Source organism: Danio rerio, chromosome 2, assembly GCF_049306965.1.
Source record: "Danio rerio strain Tuebingen ecotype United States chromosome 2, GRCz12tu, whole genome shotgun sequence".
In the NCBI taxonomy this organism is placed as follows: Eukaryota; Metazoa; Chordata; class Actinopteri; order Cypriniformes; family Danionidae; genus Danio; species Danio rerio.
The window spans coordinates 63,157,501-63,183,878 of record NC_133177.1 but is presented as its reverse complement, the minus strand read 5'-3'; the positions used below and the strand labels follow the sequence as shown (position 1 = coordinate 63,183,878).

The 26,378-nt window shown below is 37.0% G+C and overlaps 1 protein-coding gene across 2 annotated transcripts; it reads right to left on the bottom strand.

The window, feature by feature from the left end:
- Positions 1-42: 42 nt before the first annotated feature.
- On the bottom strand, positions 43-16,392 carry cirbpa (cold inducible RNA binding protein a). 2 transcript variants are annotated; one of them, XR_012387385.1, is made up of 8 exons: positions 16,326-16,392; positions 15,612-15,718; positions 14,794-14,900; positions 13,097-13,247; positions 12,894-13,023; positions 11,878-11,933; positions 2,738-2,812; positions 43-308 (listed from the first exon to the last, which is right to left on the bottom strand). XR_012387385.1 is itself a non-coding variant. In NM_001017797.1 (7 exon segments), coding segments are annotated over 6 exon segments (558 nt in total). In that variant the 5' UTR covers positions 15,712-15,718; positions 16,326-16,392; the 3' UTR covers positions 9,505-10,179.
- Positions 16,393-26,378: the final 9,986 nt, after the last annotated feature.

Below are 26,378 nucleotides of genomic sequence, written 5' to 3'. Positions count from 1 at the left end.
GAGTGTGTTCCAGGAGAAGCATTAAAGCAGTGCAACAGGAGATGAGTGTGTTGTGATTTTATTCAAGTGTTTAATCAAGTAAACACAGCAGTGTGTGTGTGTGTGTGTGTGTGTGTGTGTGTGTGTATGTATGTTAAAGCTGTTTTCTGATCAGTCTTTCAGGACACTCATGCAGATATATTCTGATACACATACACGCACACACGTCTCCAACGCTTCTCCAGGTCTTCAGAATGAACAGAGCGCTGACAAACTGCTGTGTTAGCTGGCTCTCAGTCTCCTCGTCTTCATCCTCCATCATCTGAAGCCTGTGAGAGATTCATCACTGCTCTTATTAACGCTGATCAGGAAAACTCTACTAATTCTGGTCAAAACAACCGATGCCATCACATGCACATGAAATGAATGTCTATAGCACCTCTCTGTGACCCTAAACTGAAAAAGCATCAATGATGAAAAGGGATTTTGAAGCACAAATCTCCAGTTCAGATCACATTATGGTTTATTTAGTCACAGATAAGAGCATTTTGCAGATCAGCCAAAAAGAGGAGACAAATGTATTTTGCTTTGCATTTATTAGAGAAACAGCCCTGTTTAACGAACAGAACTAAGAACCTGTAATTTATTAAAGAATAAAATGCAGCAATAATCAGCTGAATTAAAATAAACTGTAAAATATTCAGTGCTGTGAGAAATCCACTGTCACTGCTACTGTTGCTAAATGTAGAACCCTAAATTAAATATGGGTTGTACAGATGATAATGGTAGTCTCACCTTCAGTAAATGATTCAGTTCTTCACTCATAAATCTTCATGTTTCACTGCTTGATGATCATTTCTGAAGAATTATTCACTAGTATATTTTGGATGACTGGAGTCGCCCTCTACTGGCTAAATATTGTAATCGCTGCCTACAGCTTTCAGTTTTGTCATTACAAGCGTATGACGGTGACTTTAATCGGGTTATAGTTCAGATATAACCACTGAGGATTATGGCAAAGAAAATTTGATTTATGGTAAAGATAAGATGATTTTTGCGTTTTCAGATTTGATAGCAGCGATTGGAGGGATTATTAAACATATTCACCATTATTTTTAATGTGTTGCGTGGGTGTTGAGATCCTGATCTTTCATTAATCCACCACAACGTCCTCCGTCATCATTATATTTTACAGGGAAGCCTAAATGCTTTCATACATGTGATCTGAGTGACGTGAGAGGCCGTCTCTCTGTGATTGTTTTACTGGTAGATTAATCCTAAATGTGTAACAATGTATTAATCCGTGGGCCACGTGTGGTCCGAACCGTGGGTTGTGATTCGTATGAATAAACCATGATCCGTTAACCCCCCTAATATACATATATATATATATATATATATATATATATATATATATATATATATATATATATATATATATATATTTATACAACAGTTCTGTCTGGTTCTTGAATCTGATTGGCTGATAGCCGTGATATATTTAATATCAGCACCCGTACAGCCTCTTTACCCTTTGTGTATTACTCCGCCCACATACAGCCAGCAGAGAGCAGACACGACAGATCTACAGTGTAAAAGATGCACGCTCAGCTGTTTAACTGTCAGCTTATGATTTGAATCCAATGTGGAAGAAAGTAGTTCCTCATACAAAAGGGTGTTTGAAACTCTCTGTGTTTGATTGTGTTTTTATATACGTCAAACTGTTGTATAAATATAATATCACATGAGTAGCGGTGCGATATGGCTGTATATCAGCTCCGCTGGGAGGCATGCGTTGGCACGAGGCCTGCCTACGCACGCCTCCCACCAGTGCTGATATACAGGCATATGGCACTGCTATGAGTGTGATTTGCTCATATCTATCTATCTATCTATCTATCTATCTATCTATCTATCTATCTATATATATATATATATATGAGTCTTTACATGAGCTTTTCTAACTCTCGCATTATAAATAATGGAGGTTTTTATTTTAGATTTCTTTTCCTGTGCAAATAAATAAAACCAATATGCACAGATCAGAATAAGTGCTATTCCAACACAATCTCACGGCAATTCAGAACTTTTTAATTTAGTGGCTAATTTGTATGAATTCGTACGATTTAATTCCTACAATTTAGTACGACTCGCTCATCCCCCAAGGACGGTTGGGATTTAGGGGTGGGGTTAGATGCCACCCCTCCTTTTAAAATCGTACAATTTCGTACAACTGAACTACGAATCAGCCACTACACTGGCAAAATGTAAAATACTTAAGTTTCCTCGTGAGATCAGGCTGGCTATTCCAAAACAAAATCACTAGCGCTTGTGTGATTTTAATTATTTATTCAAATATTTACACATTTCTGTTTAACGGAGAGCAGATTTCTCCAACACAGTTCTGCACATGACAGTGTTAATAACACATCTCTGAAGTCTTTTCTCTTCTCCATGATGACAGCACATAATATTAGTCTAGATATTCTTCAGGACACTAGTGTTCAGCTTAAAGGCTTCACTAGGGTAAAGTTAGGGTATTTAGGCGAGTCATTGTAGGACAGTGGTGTCTTCTGCAGACAATCCAACACTAATATTGCTGAAGGGGTGAATAATATTGAGCTCATTACTTAAAAACATATTAATTCCATAAATAAGATTTATTCCAGAAGAAAAACAATGGGATAGGATAATAATGTGGGAATATTCCTGCTCTAGTAGGGAAATAAATGAAAATGACATCTGTATCTCCACTAACCTCAGCCTTCCAGAAACCCAATCATCTTCATCATCCTCAACCCTCTTCAAACACTCGTCACCGTGGACACTTAACCTGAACAAAAGCAAAGACGGAAGACTCTAACTGAAACACATCAGATATTAATCACAGAACTCCTGATTAACGCTACATATCACAACCTACGCTAGCGTTTGACAGAATGAGCTACATCTGTTATCGTAACAATATGCAGACACTTTAAGGTCTCTGTAAAGGCTGATGATAAAATGAGCAGAAAAGTGTCTGTGAGTTGAGGCAGAGGAACAGAAGAGCTACGACACAGCATGCAGATGCACTGGAGAGCGGAGCTGAAGAAGTCAACAGGAGAGCAAAGGAGTTTTACCTCGGCGACACTCTTCAGGATTCACTTCTGTAGAGGAAACCCCAGAGCTGCACCCACGGCCACCAACTCTACAGGAGCTGCCTATGATCAGGTTATGTTCAGGATATGTTCTGGTTATATTCAGGATTCCTTCTCAATATGCCAGAGTTTTGTTCTGGTTATGTTCAGGATGTATTCTCGATATGTCAGAGTTTTGTTCTGGTTATGCTCAGAATATGTTCTGGTTTAGTTCAGGATTTATTCTCCATATATCACAGTTTTGTTGTAGTTATGATCAGGTTATATTCAGGATTCATTCTCTGTATATCATGGTATTGTTCTAGTTATGATCAGGTTATGTTCAGGATTTTTTATGGGTATGTTCAGATTTTGTTCTGGTTATGGTTGGAATTAATTTTTATTTTTTGGTTTTAAGGTACCATAAATGTGGCTCAGATTTGACCATTCTTTGTCAACATGGTAAATTGCACTGCATGGCTCAGGTTATGTTCAGGATATGTTTTGGTTATGTACAAGTTTTGTTAAGGATATGTTCACTATTTCTTAAGGTTATGTTCAGGATTTGTTCTGGTTTTGTTCTGGCAGAGCGCTTAAGTTCACTCAACATCTTACACCACACTAACTAGCAGGTTAAGTACTGCTTGATTATTTACTTAATTTTCAATCTGGGTTATTTTGGTATCATAAATGTAACTTAGATTTAAACATTCTTTGTCAACATGGTAACACACTGCATGGCTAACCTGCTCTGGGTCAGGTTATGTTCAGGATATGTTTTGGTTTTGTTCAAGTTTTGTTAAGGGTATGTTTCACAATTTCTTCTGGTTATGTTTAGATTTTGTTCTGGTTATGTTTGGGATTCATTCTCATTATGTCAAGGTTTTTGTCCTGGTTATATTCAAGATATGTTCTAGTTTTTGGTCAGGTTATGTTCAACATGTTTTGGTTGTGATCAGGTTTTGTTCTGGTTTTCAGGATGTTTTGCTTATATTCAGTTTACATTCAGGATATTTTTAGGTTTTGTTCTGGTTATTTTCAGGATATGTTTTGCTTATGTTCAGAATATGTTCAGGTTAAATTCAGGATATTTTTAGGTTTTGTTCTGGTTGCCTTTAACATATTTTCTTGTCATGTTCAGATTTTGTTCTGGTTAAGTGGACATGTTCAAGTTAAATTCATGATATGTCCAGATTCTATTCAAGATATGTTTTGGTTTAGAAAACACAAATTCCAGCAATAAGCTGTGAGCAAAGTTAGCAAAGCCACTCCCCCAGTTTCACTTGTTGCAAATTAAAAGTTAATAAATAGTAAAACACCTTTTAAGATAGGAAACTGAATGTTTATTATATAATTACCAGTAATTCATTAAATATATATATATATTTTTTAAATATAAAGATGATTTTTAACATATAGTAATATAAAATGTAAAATATAAAGCTTAATTATATTATTCTGCTGAGGAAAATTCTTCCACAGACGGCTGGTCCACCCACACAGAAATACGGAAAAGCTGAAAAAAATCCTGCATAAAACATGTTCAGTAAATTATGAATGTAATGTTGATGATTAACAGCTCCCTTTAGTGATTGCAAATTTGTTGACAAAAAGTAAAGTCCCCCTCAACTGCACAAAAACAGAAATATGCAATTATTTTATTTATAATTTGTCTTTGATTTTACAGGAAAATAAAAATAAGGGCTGACTCCAGCTGAGCAAAGACTTCATGAGGAAGGATTTTTACTCATTGAAATGAGAGGGCTGTTGATGAATACTTTATTAGTGTAAATTAGTTGGTACAGTAAATATTTAAAGGATATAGAGCCTCAAATCTAAGCAAAAACAAAAGCTTGATCTCATCTGCAGATTTGGAAAATCAACCTTTATGGTTTTTACATTTAGTTAAAGTCAGAATTATTCGCCCCCTTCTGGATTGAACATTTCCCCAGTGATGTTGAGCAGGTTGAGGAAATGTTCACAGTATGTCTGATATTTGTTCTTCTGGAGAAATTCTGATTTGTTTTATTTCAGCTAGAATAAAAGCAGTTTTTAATGTTTTAAACACCATTTTAGTGTCATTATTAGCCCCTTTAAATTAAACTTTTATTCAAAAAATGTTTCAAAAGTTAACCAAACAAACCATCATTAATAACTTGCCTAATTACCCTAACCTGCCTAGTTACCCTAATTACCCTAGTGAATCCTTTACATGTCACTTTAAGCTGTATAGAAGTGTCTTGAAGAATATCTAGTCTAATATTATTTACTGTCATCATGACAAAGAGAAAATAAATCAGTTATTAGAGATGAGTTATTAACACTATTATGATTAGAAATGTGTTGGAGAAATCTGTTAGACAGAATTCAGAAATAATAAAAAGGGGAACTAATAATTCAGGGGGGTTAATAATTCTGACTTCAACTGTTCATAATAGCTGTCTCTACATTTGAAATAATAATAATAAAAACACCACTATTTTCCAGGGCCAAAACAGTTTTGCAATTTCGGCACAGAATTTAGTTAATCTGCTGAATCATGCAGTGGAAAGTATACTAACTGAAACTGTTGTACGTGACTAACTTAATCCCTAACTGTGGGATAAACCCTGAGCGAACACAGACGGTTCATATCTAGAGCTGATCTTGGGCAGTTTGCATGTCTTTAGATTTGTCAACCCGAAACTTACAACTGGATCTGTGCAACAGGCCTCAGATCTGAGATGATCAGCAGAGCAGTGATTGGCTGTCGGCAAAACAACAGCGTAATGACATCATCTCATTAATATTCAATTGAAGCCACATGAGCAAAATGATTAAATCACGAGTAAATGAAAATATTTGTTAATTAAGAGACAACAACTTTACCAACTTGCACATTACTGGACAATTTGAGTGTATTTTCTGTGACAGCATTCAATCCTGCATCATAAGCTTAACTAGTTTTGTAAATTTAGCAAATGTATATTTATAAAATTTAGTAAAATTAATGTAGTCACACTAGGGCCAAACGCAATCTGTGGACGTTTTATGCTATTTCTGTAGAGAATTTTGATAAAAATCTGCAGAATTATTTTGGGAGTATCATCACTAAAACCGTGATATATGAAATAAAAAAATAATACTTTAACTTTTGTTTCATGTTTAAAAGGCAAATCCAATCAGATCCACTTTGGTAAACAAAGCAAGTCTCTCATATAATATCTCTACTGAAGACAGAAAACATTACTGCACAAATTGCAGTGTACATAAATCAGATGAACATTTTCATATTAGTCAATAATATTACTATAATTAATTTAAAAAAAACTTGAATAGATCTACACACATTTACTCAAGTTAATAAACAGAATCAATGATGAGCTAAAAATCTGTGGGCACAGATTTCCGTGTGGGCCTAGTCATAACATTCATCTGAGAAGTGTGTGCATCACACCACCCGAAAGTCAGTGCTAAACGATTTCCAGTAAATTACATTTGAAAAAACCTTTCAGAAATATGAGCTCAGACACTCTTTAAAAGGTAACGCGCACAGTGATTTAACTACGCATCTGTATTTAAAAGCTCCATTTTGGCATCTTAAGAATATATAGTCAAGCCCAAAATTATTCACCCCCTGGCAAAATCTGACTTAAAATGTTTTAAAAAAACAAAAAAAAAAAAAAGCTGAGAAATGTTGATTTTGCACAGATGCCTCGTGTACATCTTTACTTTTGGGAGAAGCATGGAGCATGGATAGTCACAGTATAAAATAAATCTGAATTCGGCAGGGATGTGAACTTCAGGTTGAACTGTACGTTAGACACTAAAATAGCCCAAATAAACAGGACAGTTTCTGTACATATAATAATGTGTAGATTCATTTAGTATTACATTTTTGTCACTATTATTTCTTTTATTTATATATATATATATATATATATATATATATATATATATATATATATATATATATATATATATATATATTACTTTTTATTATTTGTTTATTTTATTTTTTGTTTGTTTTTACTTTTTGAAGGGGAGGGAGGTTGTAAATAGGGGAAAATGTATATAAAAAAATAAAGTCTTGTCAAATCCTTGTATGTAATAATTCACCTTGTTTTTCTTTCAATGAAAATTAAAAAATAAATAAATAATGTGTAGATTACACACAATCACATTTCTTATACAACTTACAATGCTGTTTTTACCTGAAGAACAAACTGCTTTATTCTGTCACTCATACAAGATGAAGGCACTTATATTGATAAACTTCCTATCAAAAACCAAACTGAGAAGAGTCTGCATCAAATCAAACACACATTGCATGACTGCTGTATATTATATAATTACATTCTTCTAAAGTAATATTTCTCACGTCTATTATCATACACATTTAGAAATGGTACTAAAGCTGCAGTGATGGCTTTCATGCATTAGTATCTGAAAGCTCTACATTATTAGCATATCAGCAGCCAAAGTGAGCATGTCAGTCATTGAAACAAAATATTTCAGTTTGAACCCCTTGAAAAGGTGCCATCTGCATTTTCCAACTTAATTTGTGCATATTACATGCAACTTGAATTATTTATACTTGCGTTATTTTCACTTGAACAAAATGCATTGTCCTGAAACTCGTAAGGAAAATCTAATTATAAATTGATTTATCCGAAATACACTTGCATCTGCATTAACGCACACATATTAGTTGAGTGCAAAACTTATAGAATTACATTTTTTTTTTAAACTTTAATCATATTGGGCATGTGTAACATCATACACTAGCTGCAGCGCTAACTTTCCAAACTATGCATTCATTCAAAACTAAAAGCTCCATATTGATATTAATAACTAAAGCAAAAATATTTTAAAAACCTTAAAATGGTGCTTCTCCTGTTTTTGTGCCTTTATTTTTGTGTAACTGCATATTTAATAAATTAATAAAACTATTCTGATGTGAAATAATTTCCCATACCAGTTTAAAACAGGCAGTGTTAAAGTTTCACCTCAATTTACATTTCAGATTAAACCCAGAGTCACTCACCATCATTTAAACCAAGGCTGCCCAAACATGTTTGAATCAAAAACCAAATATCGTTGAGTCGTGGGCTGAAGATAAAACACTGTTACAATAAAGTTGCCATGGGTAGTTGAAAAATTTAATAAAATTTCAAAATAAATAGAAAACATTAATTTAAATCATGTTACCGAATGCAGCATAACTTTAATCATCACTTGTAATAAAAACAATTACATTTAACACAGAATTTGCCTTGAATCGCTTAAGTATAAATTACTGATTTATAAAATTTAATTTGTTAGCTTATAACAATAAAGAGTTACATTAAATCTGAATTGGCAATCTTGAATGGATGGCCATTATTCTCTCTCTTTTTAGATGTGCTGGTGGGCCAAATCAAAGGTTATCATGGGTCAGAATTGGCCCGCAGACACGGGTATCTGGGCATCTGTGGTTTAAACCAATCATGATCACATTTAACCAACTCAATCAAATTAAACTGTTTTTAGTCAATTTAAATACTCTACAATTATTTGCTTTAGAACAGGGGTCACCAATCTCAGTCCTGGAGGGCCGGTGTCTCTGCAGGGTTTAGCTCAAACTTGCCTCAGCACACCTGCCTGGTGTTTCAAGTATACCTAGTAAGAGCTTGATTAGTTTGTTCAGGTGTGTTTGATTAGGGTTGGAGCTAAAATCTGCAGGACACCGGCCCTCCAGGAACAAGTTTGGCAACCACTGCTTCATTAAACACTAATAGGGTTCATACACGTTTTTACTATGAAAAAACAAAAAAAAACAATTCACAACTTTCCAAAACTTAAATTATGACCCTCATGTTTCATGCAATATTTACATATGCATGGTAAAATAAAAATGCATTTTCAAACGTATTGCAGCATATCGTGAAACACTCAGCAATCTATTTAGTAAATTTATTTCCCGGTAAAATTGATTTATATAATGCTTACACTGCACTAATAATGTGAGCATGCGATTGGCCAAGGACATGATAGTAAAGACAACTAACCTATATTTAATACAGTGATTTAATTTCCAGTTTTAGAAAAAAGTTATTGGTTTTACTGTTTTTCCAGGCCTGCCAGATGCCATGTCGAAACTCCATGACGTATGAACCCTGCACTTAAAACCTCAAGTCCAACAATTGGACATTTGTGTAAACTTCTGTCTGTATAGACAAAACTACACATTCAACATGGAAAGCTAAGTAGAATTAAACTAAACTTTAAATCAATTGGTGTACAGAAATAATTTCAGAAATGAAAAGTCCAAAACTCGCTAAATTAAGAACCCGACTTCACCTTGGTGATAATAAAAGATGACCATGTATAAATGTGATTTCCCCATGAAGACTCGTCTGGAAAAGGCACAACAGAACCCGAAGCATTTGAACAAACGTTTTCGTTTAATAGGCTCCATGAAGCCACAATTGGAAAAAAGCAAAAATAAAAATGAGAATAAAAACAAAGTGTCAAATTTCAATACAAAGAAAAACAAGAGCACAAGGATATCTCAGTTCTGGAGTTTACGGTTCACAATTTCTGCTTCTCTTTCAAGTAAATGATCGATATATAACGCGTGTGAGAATAGGTTTAGTCCATCATTAAAACAGGCATGGAGCAGAGACAGAGATATCGATATACCTCCGCAAGAACAGCCGCACTGATGCCGGACGCTCCAGCGCTCACCAGTCTGAAAGGAATTCACTTTTTGGATATTGAACATGGACAAATTTGTTGCTTTTTTTTTTTTTAAACACAGCTAACAGAAGGAGCCGTTCTCTTATAAATGACAGCGCAGGTACAGTAACACTCTTTGATCCCCATAAAAGCAGTCGCACCGCGGACGGTGACCCCAACAAACGCAACGCTAAAGGATTCAGAAAATGAGGCTCGTGGTGCAGAAGAGGAACATTCATTCATTCACGGCCGAGAGAAATAAAAATACAAAACAGCCTTTTTCCCCCTCAAAAGTACAAGAACAGAACAGAAACAACAAATCCAAGAACAGATCCATGAGTCTTTAGAAACGCTCGGCCAGTGACGCGTCAGGTCTTGGGTTTTAATCTTGTACAGCTGAGGAGGAAGTATCACACATCAAGACACTGAAGAATCGCAACACATTTGAGACAGATGATGTTGATTAAAGGGATAGTTCACAGAGAAAGTTAATCAGACAAATCGTTTACCGTTCAAACATTTGGCCTTCTGTTGAGCACAAAAGATAATGTTAAAGAACTGGTAACCATTGACTTCCAATGTATTCGTCACCCATTATGAGCGGACATCATAAAGCTGAAAACTGGTATCTGTTTTCCATATTCATCAAAAAAAAAAAAAAAAAAAAAATTTGCAGTTAAAGTGGACTGGTTGTCAGCACTCAAATATCATGGGAGTCAATGGTTACCAGTTTTTGGCCATCTAAAATATGATAGTGAATGGTTACTGGTTCTGTTCAAAATATCATGGAAGTCAATGGTTACCGGTTTACAACATTTTTCTAAATATCTTGTGTGTTCAACAAGAGACATGTTCAGAATTATGAGTGTAAAATGACAATTGTCAGTTTTGGGTGAACTATCCATTTAACACGAACCCGCTAACTAAATAACTGACAGACATGAACACAGGAGAGTTTGAGCGCTGGATTTGGAGAGTGAGAGTGGATCAATGCAATTAAATCAATATATTATGATGAACATGCATAAAGATTGATCATAGGCACTTCATGATGCCATTTAAACTTTTACAGTGCTTTAGGCATATTAAGACCGTTTTATTTGTGATGCGTGTAAATCAATAACTGAAAACTTGGTTTGCTTTTCAAAAACACCATATTAATCTACATAGAAAACGGGTTTTATTAACCTTCGCTTAAATACACGCTTGTTAACATTGAACCAAGCCGAATTAACAATTATAAAAAAATAAAATAAGACTACCAAAGCACGCATTTCCCTTAGCTGATGCCAATTGCTCATCTAAAGGGAGAGTTCACCCAAAGATGAAAATACTCACCACCTAAACTTTAGTTTCCCCTGTTAAATAGATTATATTTCACAGAAAAAGCTGAAATCCAGTAACCACTGACTTCCATAGTAAGAAACATACTCAAGTCAACGGTTAAGTTTCAAGCTTTCAAAATATTCTTTATCACAGGAAACGTAAAGGCCTGAACAGGTAAAGGCCGAGTAAAAATCTCTTTGAGTGAACCATCCCTTTAATGCTGAATGCATTCAAATTAAGTTAATGGTTTCACTACATGAATAAAATAAACAGCCATTGCAATTTGTGTCCCTGTTGATTTGAATGCACGCATCGTTTACAAATGAGACTTTGGCAACTTAATTTAAAACATGTGCCATGAACCTGCATATAAAATAAAACAAACTACACTGAACATTGGTCATTAAGTATTGTGCAGCTTCAGAGAATATTGTGACTACACAATACACCATGATTAAAAGCTTTAGCACTTAAATTGGGGAAAAACAAAAAGCCTAACTGTGGTGAAGATGCACACGGAACATGCCGTCAGCACACAGTCATGCGTTTGGTCCTCCAACTCAGCAAATCTCTACTCCAGCAAAAAGACTAGATGTACGGTACAACTCAAAGGGCGACTCTTGGATTAACTGAATTGATTAACAGAAGCAGATGAGCTGGTGACTATGGATATGGGAGGTCAGGTAAAGCCTGTTTGTCCAGTCTACGGCAGTCATGCTTGTATGGGGACTGTAGAGCGGAGGCTAATACGTACCATAGCTATCATAGCCATCTTTGTACGAGCTGCTTCGATCACCGTAACCAGAACCTCTGCAGAAACAAACAAAACATACGAGTCAACTTGGATATTAAACAATTTCTAATAAGCATGCTTGCATTGGCTAGAGAAATGACCATATATGTCCCTGAAGCACAAAACCTAGCACATGCACAATTTTGATAATGTCTAAAAATACATTGTATTGGCCAAAATATGAGACTTCACACCAAGATTGATTTGCATCCATTTAATGCCATATTAGCTTCATTTAAAATAAAATACTAAAATGCATGAAAACTAGTATTGTGTTACACTAATCCAGAACTGCAATAGCAAATGGAAATCCTTATTGCCTAATTTTTGGTAAAACTTTGGCAGAAAGGAAAGCTCTAATATTAAAAGCAGTACAGTCCAATACAACACAGAGGAATGATATTACACAAAAGCAGAGTGGAAGATCTTGAAGCAAAATGCACCTGTTAGTCTAATATAAACAACGCAACATCTGGTCAAATCTGACCTTAAACTGTGAAACTCATCAAGTCCAAACATGATTTTCTCAGAATTTAAATACCATTTAAAAAGGAGTTACTTAAAGTTTACAATGCAGTAAAAATGATAATAATAAAAAGTGCACTGCATAGTGAAGCAAAAACAAACACTAGGGCAGCACAATAGAGCAAAATTATAACAATATATTTACATTGAAGTTACACTTATTGATTTTTATTTTACAACAAAAACTACACTATCTAGATCTATAAGGCATGTTTGATGATAGATTGTCACAGAAACCATTTTGTCCATTTCAGAAACCAATTGTCCGAAGTCTTAAATGTTTGCACAGTGGTTGCTATTTTTATTTATTTATTTATTTATTTTTTAAGTCTGAAGAAGATCTTTTACTCTTATTTCTCCTGTAGCATACAGCAGTTTCACCCCTGAAGCCTAAAATAAAACTGCACTGCATATAAGTGAGGCAACAATCACACACACACACACACACACACCTGTCTCTGTTGTACCCTCCGCCTCCTCCAGAGGAATATCCACCTCCTCCACTCTTGTATCCTCCTCCACCACCACCGTAGCTTCTGTCTCCATAACTGCGATCTCCTCCTCCATATCCTCCACCTCCACCTTTGAAAACAGCAGCAGGTTAAAACAGAGCATGCACATATGTGTGTATCAGATTAATCCGCTTTCATCACACCTCCTCGTCCTCTGCCTCCTCTGAAGAATCCTCCTCCACCTCCTCTTCCTCCTCCGCCACCTCTGTATGATCCTCCTCCACCTGATCGGCCACCGCCGCCACCTCCACCTTTACCTGCCTCATCCACACGGATCGTCCGGCCATCCACAGACTGCAACACAGATAAAAGGGAAACACTTATTTTCAGGCCACATTCCTTTATTTAAATAGCTGAGACCAATAGAATTTAAAAGGGCACCAGGTGTGCAAAAAATGACTTCAGCTAGGTTTAACCCAGTTGTGTGAATATCTCCAGCAGCCTCTGGATTAATTATATTTGTTCTAATCAGACTTGCAGAAACATTGATATTCTAACTCTGTACGTGTCAGAGGGGGAAAGCCCCGCCCACTAGTGCCCATCTCTACCTCATTTGCATAAACGGATCCATACTTTAATATATGACAACAGCTGCAGATTATAGCACATCAACTGGTAGAAAGGGCCATATTATAGGTCCCCTTTAAAGTGTACAAGACAAATCTGTCTTCCCTAGAGCATATGCTTAGTTTCAGCATAAAAAAACACTAATAATTTAATAACTATGAAAATGCCACTTTAAGCTTTGATCAAAACTGTGCAGTTTGTGACTTTAAGGGATGGACACTTGAAAAGAAACTGAAATTCAACCTATAAACTCATTATGTAGGAGTATTCACTCCAATACTTCCCAATGAGGAAGAGGAATGGAGTTGTGTTAAGCATTTGCATAACCATGCACCGTTTACACTGACAGATGGAGAAACGGCAGAATTCACATTAGATTTATATTTATTGTAAAATTGTGTAAGACAAAAACTAATCGTTTACAAATTAAAAAAGCAAATGATAACGTCAGTTTCTTCAGTGCCACTTGTTAGTTTAATATAGTGTGAAGTCTCCTCATTTAAATGTTTTGTAAACACGTCTCTGCAAGTTTCACTTAGTCACATATAAAGACTACAATAAATGCGTTTACAGGGCCAAACACTATTCTGTGGAAGGCTTTTACTTGGCTTAATACAGAAGTTTAGTTATTTTTTTAGATACTTTAAACATGCCAGAATAAGCAATCTAATTGAACACTTTTTTTTGTTTTGTTCAGAGTACATTAGAGTATTCTTCTAGAATCACAAAACACCATTTTTGTTGATCCAAAGGGATGGAGTATAGCACTTATTCAACCCAATGTGTTAGCAATAACTTAACATTAATAAATAGACATGGAACAGCATGTCTGCGCCCCCTTCTGTAGAGTTTTCGTATAATAAGACGTACTGCCGTTATAAATATAAAGAACGGTCTTAGTTCCCCCAATTTGGGAATTAAATTCACTGTAAAAATGTTTAACAGATGTTGAACATAGTCCCTTTATTAACTTCTGTAACAAAGCTTGATTTATTGTTGGTTAGTGGAGTTTGTCTGATTAGCTTTAGTTCTAGCTCTAATAGCTTTACATGACTTGGGAAAATTAGGACCCATTAAAAATCATTAAAAAGGCCTACAACACCACACTTCAGTGAAATTAAGACTCTTTACAGGACTAATTTTGAAATGCTTTAGACAATATGCCAAAGATATCCATTTTAGTGAAGGCACTATTTCTGGGATGGCTTGCTGGGATCTTGTCATTATACATTCAGTTGGGACTGTTAAAGTGTGGATCAAAACCAAAACTAACCTTTCCGTTCATCCCCTCCAGTGCATCCTTCGCATCATCTGGATTCTCAAAGGTCACGAAACCGAATCCTCTGGATCTGTTGGTTTCTCGGTTTCGGGCAACATGAACTGAAACAGACATGATAATGAGCTGTGGCTGTGCAGTATGACGATAGCTGTCATTCAGACACAAAAATTGCAAATATTAGCTGGTATTGTACCCAGTTGACCATCATTTATTTATTTACATCACACTTTGAAAGTTGAAGTAATATTCAGGGAGTTTGTAGCATTTGGTTTACGGAAATAAAATCTTTCAGTTCATATGCTCTATTGTTCACGTCAGTCAAACAAAACATTGTGCTGTAACGCATTCAGAATGTACTAGCACAGGATTACATGCCATTAATGGGGATGCAGACGACCAATATGAGAAAACTGAATAAATCTAAGGTTTAAATTTCATATTGCTTTTAATTTAGCAATATTTTATACTTTATGTTGGACCTGTAATCATAACACAGATTTTAAACTGTTAATATTTTATATTTCTACATTTTAAAGCAAACATTTGACCTTAAGATCTACATGGTACGAAATGTGATCACATTGAGCACATTTATTAGTAAAAATAAACTTAAAATCCTTAAATATGAACTTTATTGCATTGTTAAATCTACATAAACGGGATTCCTGTGATACACAATCGCCATCAGAACGAGGGAAGGCTTATCCCGCGCCATGTGACTTCTCGTAACCACGCCCAGCCCCTATAATGAGCTCATTATGCAAATCACACGAAGAGCGAGCCTGTGATTGGCCCGGAGTGGCGGAACTTACCGTTGGTGATCACACCATATTTGGAGAAGGCGTCCTCTAGCGACTGCTCGGTGGTGTCGAAGCTCAGCCCGCCGATGAACAGCTTCCCTTCGTCAGACATGATGGATCTGAACAGAAACGCACATTTAAAGCAAAAACACACACATTCGGTACACGAGCAGTTGAGTACATCAAACACGAGTGTGTTCTGAAGAAAAAGCACATCTGTTCATTCAGCCCACGAACAAAACGCAATTCGCGCATATTTCACAAAAACCGGTTTATAAGACGGATTAAACCTTAAATTAAACACATATGAAGCGTTTACGCGTTGAATAAGTCATTTCAACAGTAGCTTGCGGTATTCAGATGTGGGTCAGCGCGCGCGCGAATCCAAACTAGGTCAAACAATAGAGCCAAACAAACAGATGAACTGCTGAATAAAACACACAGCAATACACCCCTGAGAACAGCCAAAACTAGATTTACACGACACCACACACTTTCGCGTGGTTATTACACTTATTTAAGGCATTAGTAGGCCGATAAAAGCGGATGATGGCGATGAGGAGGATGAAGAGCTCAATGAGCTGCCGCCATTTTAAGAGCAGCGTGCGCCATGAAGGCCGAAACACGCGGGAATTTAATCACCCCACGGCCCACGCGAGCTATATCTAAACATATTAAATCACAAATAGAGCGGAGAAAACGTGAATGTTGGTAAAAACCTGGTACCTGTGATGTCGCAGTTCTGGGAGAAACGATGAATGTGCGTCTCCAACGCGATCAGCACTCCAGAGACGCAGCGAGAAGCGCGCGCCTGCTTATAAACCACCGCGCACAGGGGGCGGAGCTGAAGAAGCGGTCATTTACATATGTTAAACCTCCGGAGATGATGATAGATAGATAGATAGATAGATAGATAGATAGATAGATAGATAGATAGATAGATAGATAGATAGATAGATAGATAGATAGATAGATAGATAGATAGATAGATAGATAGATAGATAGATAGATAGATAGATAGATAGATAGATAGATAGATAGATAGATAGATAGATAGATAGATACTGTTTCTCTGTATTAATTGAATGTGTATTTAGTTTTTAAGGCTGTAATCATGGATAAGTGACCAATAGTGTTGGCCAAGCTACTTGAAAAATTAGCTAAGCTATTAGCAACTCTACTTAAAATGTGGCTTAACCACACTAATAGCTACATTCTGGGAAATGTAGCAAGCTAAGCTAAAAGCTACCTGGCAAAAGCGTCACAACATATAAGCTATTTTTGCAATTTTCATTTTTAAATCGAAGTAACTTTAATCCAAGTCAATCATATATTTTTTAAACCATGTAATGCAGATAAATTATTTATGGTTTAAACAATGAAATGCAGATATAAAGTTGGAATATATATATATATATATATATATATATATATATATATATATATATATATATATATATATATATATGTGAGAAATTCCGTGCAAATGTCAACCTTTCGTTTTTACCAGAATACGAAAACCATTTCTGGGTTTTTTGTGTAAGCAAGTATTTTACAGTACTTTAAAAATACTCAAAAATGCATCTGTCAATGTTTTCAAACTATTCTATTTGATTTACCAAAGTCACACAAATGGTAATTTCACATGCGTCACATCCATAACAGAGAGATGTCACATCCATAACCACACTTTTTCCTCAGAAATGTGAAAATATTAAATAAAATAAAACCAAGCAATTTTGTTTTATAGAGATCCGACTCTAATCCTTTTGATTAGCATTATTTATTTTGGGTTGTGCAGTTTAATTCACAGAATTTCTACAAAGTGTGTTGTATACTGTAAACTCGCAGACTTTTTTTGTCACATCCATAACGCATGCTTATTTTCCTCATTTAAAGTACAAAAACTTCTGCTCCCATAACTCTGTGGCTAGTTGCTCTAGAAAATATAATTACATTTTTCAATATAATGTTAACATATACTTTCTCTGTCAATTTATGTGTTGAGTTTTACTGCAAATGTCACATCCATAACGCTGGAATTGCTCATATATATATATATATATATATATATATATATATATATATATATATATATATATATATATATATATATATAGCTGATATATATTTATACAACAGTTCTGTCTGGTTCTCAAATCTGATTGGCTAATAGCCGTGCGATATTCTGCAATATCAGAACTCCTACAGCCTCTTTACCCTTTGTGTATTGCTCCGCCAAAATACAGCCAGCAAAAAGCAGACACGACAGATCTACAGTGTAAAAGATGCACACTCATCTGTTTAACTGTCAGCTTATGATTTGAATCCAATGTGGAAGAAAGTAGTTCCACATACAAAAGGGTGTTTGAAACTCTCTGTGTTTGATTTTGTTTTATATACACAATTATGCCGTCAAACTGTTGTATAAACGCAATATCACACTCTTAGTAGTGCGATATGGCTGTATATCGGCACTGGTGGGGGCATTGCACGCCTCCCACCAGTGCCGATATACAGCCATATCGCACTGCTATGAGTGTGATATTGCTCATATATATATATATATATATATATATATATATATATATATATATATATATATATATATCCATTGTGTGGCCAGTGGAATCTCTTAACAGTCATAATTTAAAAGGGTGATATATGAAGTTGTTATTTTATTTGATTTTTGTTCGAACCAGCGACCTTCCTGCAGTGGTCAACAGCACTACCTACTGCACCACCGCGTCGCCTTCTATTGAATATACCGGAGTAAAACAAATGTTCATATATTAAAGACATGTTGGGGGAATGTACTTTAATACAGAGCTTATTGTACAGTCTGACACCCACTTTATTTATGGGATATCGCTTAATTTTAAAGAAAACAAACCTTAAACGTGCAGATTTTGTAACGGCATACAGTTCACCGGAAGCGCTTAGCCCACTGACAAATCAAAAGTCCTTCAGCAGACTTCTGCAGATAGCCTATCAGAGGCCACATTTTTTGAAGTCATCATGTAGATTTCTTACAAAATATTTTACAGTACTCTAAAAATACAAAATACAACACACTAAAGTATTTTGATGCAAAATATTAACCCATTTTTACAAACTATTATACATGTGTCATAAATACTGCCCATCCCCTATATATAGCCTAGCTCCTCTCCCTCAGTCATCTTTCCATCAAGCTAGTTTGTTGTGTCAGCCCATAGACCTGGGCCCGGTTTTTCAAAAGTAATCCACTGGGATTTTGGATAAGGGATTGGATCAAATCTTGAAAATGGGTTTTTCAAAAGAAAAAACAGATTACCTAATTGGATTAGATCACATAATCTAATCTTGGTTTAGATCCAGATCAAACCTTTAGTTTGGGTTTTTCAGACCTTTTTTGTAGGATCTGGATCACTTTGATCCAAAAAACCTGGATTAAACTGATCCCATCAGAAGGGTGGATTTAGCGTGGATTTCATGCCTAAAATTTAATGAAAACTTTAAAAATGTATTAAATAATGCTATTTTTGGATCACGCAGTATCTTACGAGATATACTATTTATTCATAAGGTTTTAATTTTATTTGTTCATCTGTCAGGCTATAGTGATTATTGGCTTTAACGTATTCAGCCTTTCAGTATAGGCCTACAGCAAAGTAGAAAGAGTTTGGCCTCATAAAATAATCCCCCAAACAGCTGTCAAAACTGACCAAAAACAATACATTTTATTCCGTCACTAACTGATATATATATTCAGCACAATGGAAAATATTTTTGTTTTTAGAATATTTATTAGTGATGCATGCAATATTACAGAATAACAAAAAAAAAAAATGCAAAGAATGGCAATGCCTGTTTTTTGATATTACTATCAACAATTGCAAAAAGAGACTGAAAGGGCAGAAGCACAGCTTCATCTGGCAGAGAAACAACTGACTCTGACCAAACTGCAGCAAACCAAGGCCAGACTTCAGATCCGCCTCCTAAAGGCTGCGCTCAGACAAGCTGCTCTCTCCACATCAGATGAGGAAGTCTGAACTTATTGTGGAGTTTTTGACATTAAGTCTTTTTTTTATTTACATCTATATTTGAAACTTATTATAAATATCCTCAATGTACAGTGTTTGTGTTGTAGGTCTCAGATGAGCGGACTGCTGGAAGAGGATGGGGTGGGCTTTTTCTTGTTTTTATTATTTATTATTATTATTATTTTAATAATTATCAAATTTTCTTAGTTTTCATTTCAAATAAAAATAAAGTTATATTGGCCCCACACTGGTTATTATACTTGTCGCTCTTTACATATCTATAGTTCTACATTGTGATGTCCTCTCCTGTTTGAGCACTGGTTATCCAGATTTAGTGATCCTGAAAAGTTCCTATCCGGATCAGATTGATCCAATCTGATGTTGCTTTGAAAAACTGGCTCAAAAAGCAAGCTGGATTACCTGATCACGGATCGCAAAAACAGAATTACTAAATCCGGATCAATTTTATCCGGATTAAACCTTTTGAAAAACCGGGCCCTGGTGTGGGCAAACTTGATCCTGGAGGGCCGGTGTCCTGCATAGTTTAGCTCCAACCCTATTCAAACAGACCCCCCTATAGAGTTCAAGTGATCTTGAAGACACTGATTAGTTTGATCAGGTGTGTTTGACTAGTGTTGGAACAACACTCTGCAGGGACACCGGCCCTCGAGGATCAAGTTTGCCCATCCCTGCCATAGACTGTACTGGCTGGCGCCGTCACTGACCAGAGCGAGAGGTGGCAGTAGCGCACCACATAGATTGTTGTCGACCACCGTAAAACGGGAAGAAGAAGAAATCGTCATTCTGGACTGCATATGGATTTACTTCATCAGCTTGACACCGGCCTCGCAGCTCTGTGAATGTCAGTGCCGTCACTTACTGATCCGCGATCCGCTACTGAAAAGCTATTTGATTTAAAAAAGTAGCGACGCTACCGCCCAACCATAGATATATACATTAGATGTCGCCTACCCTGTTGTTGTCTATTAGAAGGAATGCGTCAATAGAGCCGCCATTTTAGTACAGGGTGGCGCTTCTTTGAAATGAATGCGGGAATAAGCTGCAGTGGAGGATGTTAAAAATAGAAAAAACAATAACATTAAACTGATCAAATGTTATGCAGTACAAACAGTGAAGATTGAAAGAAATGTGAATGTATATTTTAATTATTATTATTTTTTATTGCAAGATTTGTTAATGGGTTATTCTATAATATCAGAAACATATTTGGTGTCCAAAGCTATCATTTTTCAGCATTATTATTATTATTATTATTATTATTATTATTATTATGTGAGCGACGCGATGGCGCAGTAGGTAGTGCTGTTGCCTCACTGCAGGAAGATCGCTGGTTTGAGTCTCGGCTGGGTCAGTTGGTGTTTCTGTGTGGAGTTTGCATGTTCTCCCCGTGTTGGTGTGGGTTTCCTCCGGGTGCTCCGGTTTCCCCCACAGTCCAAACACATGCACTATAGGGGAACTGATCAACTACACTGGCCCTAGTGTATGAGTGTGAGTGAGTGTGGATGTTTTCCAGTGAGTTGCGGCTGGAAGGACATCCGCTGCGTAAAAACATGTGCTGGATAAGTTGGCGGTTCATTCTGCTGTGGCGACCCCAGATTAATAAAGGGACTGAGCTGAAAAGAAAATGAATGAATGAATATTATTATTTGCGTGTGTGTGTGTGTGTGTGTGTTGTCCAGCAGATGTCAGTGTGTGTGTGTGTGTCCTCATCTCTCACTCTTTTATCACACACACAGATGTGCTGAATGTAATATAACAGGCCCGTATATTCGTTGTTGTTTTGTAAAGTGGACATTTTTGCAGTTATTTGCCTCATTTTCTATTATAATTCTACTTAATTTTATTTAAATATTAAATTTTACAGACATTTTAGGCACATTTAGCTTGTCGCATGGTCATAATAACCACACCATTGAATGTACTAAAAACATTTCCTAAAGATTTAGAATAAAGAAATATGAAAACAATAGTCATTTTTAAGATACAAACTCATCACATGATATATTATTAGAAAAAAAACAGGACTTTGTTAAAGACTTAAATTAAAAACTGAGGCTGATTGTCATTTAATAGGCAAATAACAAACTGGCCAGCGCATTCAGCTGTCCTCATTCACAATTTGGGATGCAGAGTGGATTTGGGATGGCAAATGGAGCGAGTGACGTCACTGTGACGGGCGGGGTTAGGTGAGCTCATTAAAAAGCATTGTATGCAGCTCAGATTGCATCTGCACCAGGTCTGCAGCCAGACCCCTCTCCTTCGATAGGTTATTTTCATGGGTATTGTCCACAATTTATGATGGCACAGCAGTCAAAATAGGACAAATGAGCTCATATGCAGAACAAATTCTGGACCTTTGTCAGTGAGGGGTGGGTCTTGAGTACGGGCCGGTATAATAATGTTTTGTGTGCGGCTCTTTTACAGACAGCTGGTCTGCATGTGAGTGTGTGTGTGTGTGTGTGTGTGTGACGGAAGAACAAAAGCTCAGAATTGTGTGTTCATTCTTTCCTTTTCCTTCAGCTTAGTCCCTTTAATTATTAGGGGTTGCCACAGCGGAATGAACCACCAACTATTCCAGCATATGTTTTATAGAGCGGATTCCTATCCAGACGCAATCCAGTACTAGTTCTCCTATTGCGCATGTGTTTGGACTGTGGTGGAAACCGGAGGAAACCCACGCCAACATGCAAACTCCACACAGAAACACCAACTGACTGGAGCCAGAGACCTTCTTGTTGTTGCCGCTCAGACTCTGTGTGTATTTCATAAGACACTTCAGATGAAGCAGTTCTGCATCAGGGAAGCAGTTCTGGCCGTCAGTGTGGTTGTGTGGAGTGGTCAGGCGTGTGCAGCGCAGTGTTCTGAAACTCTTCAGAGGACAATAGTGAGTGTTCTGCTCAATCGGTTCGATACCAGCTTGGAGCGGGTTGGGTTGTGTAGGACCGGCAGGGTTGCATTGGTGCCGTGACCCGGATGGTGGTGAGGTTTAGGGGGGTGGGTGTGACCGAGGACAGCTAGTGTGTGCTGTGCAGGTAAACTCACTCCTCTGACCTCTAAAGGTGCTCTAGTGACAGACGCTAGAGGTCATGGTCTTTAGCCTCCTTGTTAGAGCAACCGACTCCCATGCAGAAGGTCGCCGGTTCGATACCAGCTCGGAGCAGGTTGGGTGGCTAGCACCGGTGGGGTTACACTGGGTGTGTGCGCTCTCCTAAACTCCACAATAGTCTCCTTCATCTTCTCCACATTCAGCTGGAGATGTTGACCTTGCTCCAGGAAGATAGCCGGCTCACCTCACTGCTGAAGGTTGTCCCATCAATACTGTTAATGAGACCCACAGTCATGTCTTCTGTGAACTAGTACACACACAGGAGTGTGTATTATTAGCAGTGTTGTGCAAGTTACTTACAAACTGTATTCCATTACAGATACTTGTTACTGGTATTTACCTTAATGACAATAATACTGTCTCAGAATGTTGCATGACTCTTATATGACTTTCACCATAATAATAACTACAGAATTAGAACTGGACAATATAACATGGCTAAATGTGCTGCAGAGAATTTACACCAGTAGAAAGCCATATGATGAAGCAGAATGACCTATGCAGACTACTAACAATATAGTATATATTTGGCAATGTGAAGGCTCTAGACAGTGCAAGAAAGGAGGACAGTGTATTAAAAGTATGGAAGAGGTAAAGTGATGATCTGGCAATATCTGTGAATAGCTTGGCTATATTCATATTAGACACAACAGGCTGTGTGTAAACTCCAATGCCATGACAAGATGCAGATTTCTTTGTTTTTATTGTTGCCATTATTGTATTCACTTTAAAGGGCCATGAAAGCCCCTCGTTTCAGCAGGGTGTTTTCACACCTCTACTTTGGAAAAAGCCAGAAAAGTGGGCGTGTCCAGCTCTGTTTAGGGGGAGTGTCGGAGGAACTAAAGAGGGATGATATGGGAGTGTCTATTTGACTGCGTGCTGAGTTTCAGAGTCAAAACATACACACACACACACACACACACACACACACACACACACACACACACACACACACACACACACACACACACACACACACACACACGGGAGAAAGTGACTGTGTTTACATGGACATCTGCAATCGAATTATTGCCAAATGATTAAATGGTGGACTTTAACTGCAGTTTAGCTCTTTCATTCAGGGAATTCATTCATGCCCCTCGCGACAAACGAGATATTTGATTGGAGGATCTGCTCTAAGCGTGTATTTTTCATGCAATGTTTGATACCGCACGGCGAATGAGAGAAAAAAATAAACTCTGCATTTCTCTATAACTCAGATGCACTCGGCAGGTAAGCTGCGTGTGTTATTCCGGTCACATAATGCGGTGAAAATCCTCCACGACGGTAATAGTTTGGTTGTAGTGCTAACATGTTTAAACTCAGTGCAATAGTTTGTTCGATACGAACTGAATAAACAAAGAGCACTGGTCGCTCACTTACCAAATCTGTAGAGACAGGACAATCACCAGCAACTAGAGCCGCGTCTTTATGAAGAGGAGACTACAAGCGAATCCGGATCTCAGCGTTTGCAGATGAGAACAGCTCTCAGGTAAACAATAATCCTCCTTGGACACGTAAGTTATTATTGTCGCACGTTGTGTCGCGCCCACGGTAATCCAACCGCGGTAAAGTTAGCTTGATGACACGTGACTCCAGCTGAGCTCTCACAGACAGAAAATGAAAACAAAACTTGACTGCAGCAAATTATAAAAGCAACACTTCACTTGTTTTGCCAAAACAACGTGGCGTCTCTGTCGTCTAAACACTGTGACAGTAATGAATATTAATGAAGTTGCACAATAGAGCGCGCTGATTGGTTTGAACCAAGCCTTACTCATGCATTAATGCAGCACACTGTAAGACGTAATAAGACACACTCTGGCACAGACGTCCAGTCCACACGCTGGAATACAGGCTAAGATCTCATGACCGTGACGCAGCTTCAAAAATTAGTTTCAAACCGGAAGAACGAATTTGCTTGAAATAACGCAAAAACAACCAATTTACACTGTTTAGCTAGATATATGTGTCCTACGTGACCCTTTAAATTCAGGTGAATTAAATTACACAGCACTGTCATGCACAATGTGAGCATGATGAACAGCTTTGTCAATATAATGCTCGTGCACAGATTTCCTCTGTGTGTGGATGAAAGTGTCTGCGAGCTCTCAAATATGCACTGCTCATGCACAAGTGTTCCTGCGCGCTCTCAGTACACTGCTCGCTCAGTGAGATCATATGCAGACTCGCAATGTGTGTCTGGTGTTCCCTCCTCCATCTGTGCTTTTTGATATGGTTTATATTAGTACACTATTTATGAACAATTAACAAAACACTGAATAGACTTGCAGACTACATTTTGAATCTAATAAACCATCACAGTTTTGGCTGTGTGTTATATGATGAGATATTTCCAGTTTCAAACACTTGAAAAGACAGAGAGAATAGTTTAGAATATATTAAAAACATTTATTAAACATCCAAAAGGTGCACCGTACTAATCAAATCAAACATTTAAACACAACTATAACTAACTCAAGCAGAGCTGTCCCTGTGATAGAACATAGGGAAACACTTGATGAGGTATTCCAGCCTACTGTACTGTTCACTCCTCGAATAAATCTCACTATTAATCCCATTTCATCATTCATTCATTTTCTTTTCAGCGTAAAAGCGAAAGGTTTGTTGTAACGCACGGGTTTCTGAACATGTGCCGAGTGAAATGTGACTGAAAATGTGAGTAATGCCTCACACGACTGCAGTACAGGAAAAAGTCACACGGTACTGACAAACATTACTTGTGTAACGCATTACTCCCAACACTGATTATTAGTCCATGTGTGTGTGTGTGTGTGTGTGTGTGTGTGTGTTCAGCATCAGACAGCAGTGTTATCATCAATATGTTTCTCTGGTCAGGCCGTGACCTTTGACCTCTGTGTGACGGTCACATTCAACTGCGCTCAGTCTATATCAGCCCTGAACTGACCTCTGACCTCCAGATGGAGGAGTGTGAATGAGCAGATGAACCCTGGAGACACACACACAAACATACACACACACACACACACACACACATTGATCATTACTATGATCGATCAGTGAATTATTGATCTGCTGATCAGGGAAATTCTGCAGTCGTCTGTCAATGAACAACCTTAATACATAAGAGAGATGTGTGTGTGTGTGTGTTAAAGTTTATGAGTGTCTATGATTATAAGTGTGTGTGTGTGTGTTAAAGTTTATGAGTGTCTATGATTATAAGTGTGTGTGTGTGTGTGTGTGTGTGTTAAAGTTTATGAGTGTCTATGATTATAAGTGTGTGTGTGTGTGTGTGTGTGTGTTTGTGTGTGTTAAAGTTTGTGAGTGTCTATTATTATAAGTTTGTGTGTGTGTGTGTGTGTGTGTTTGTGTGTGTTAAAGTTTATGAGTGTCTATGATTATAAGTGTGTGTGTGTGTGTGTGTGTGTGTTTGTGTGTGTTAAAGTTTGTGAGTGTCTATTATTATAAGTGTGTGTGTGTGTGTGTGTGTGTGTTTGTGTGTGTTAAAGTTTGTGAGTGTCTATTATTTTAAGTGTGTGTGTGTGTGTGTGTGTGTGTTAAAGTTTGTGAGTGTCTATTATTATAAGTGTGTGTGTGTGTGTGTTAAGGTTTGTGAGTGTCTATTATTATAAGTGTGTGTGTGTG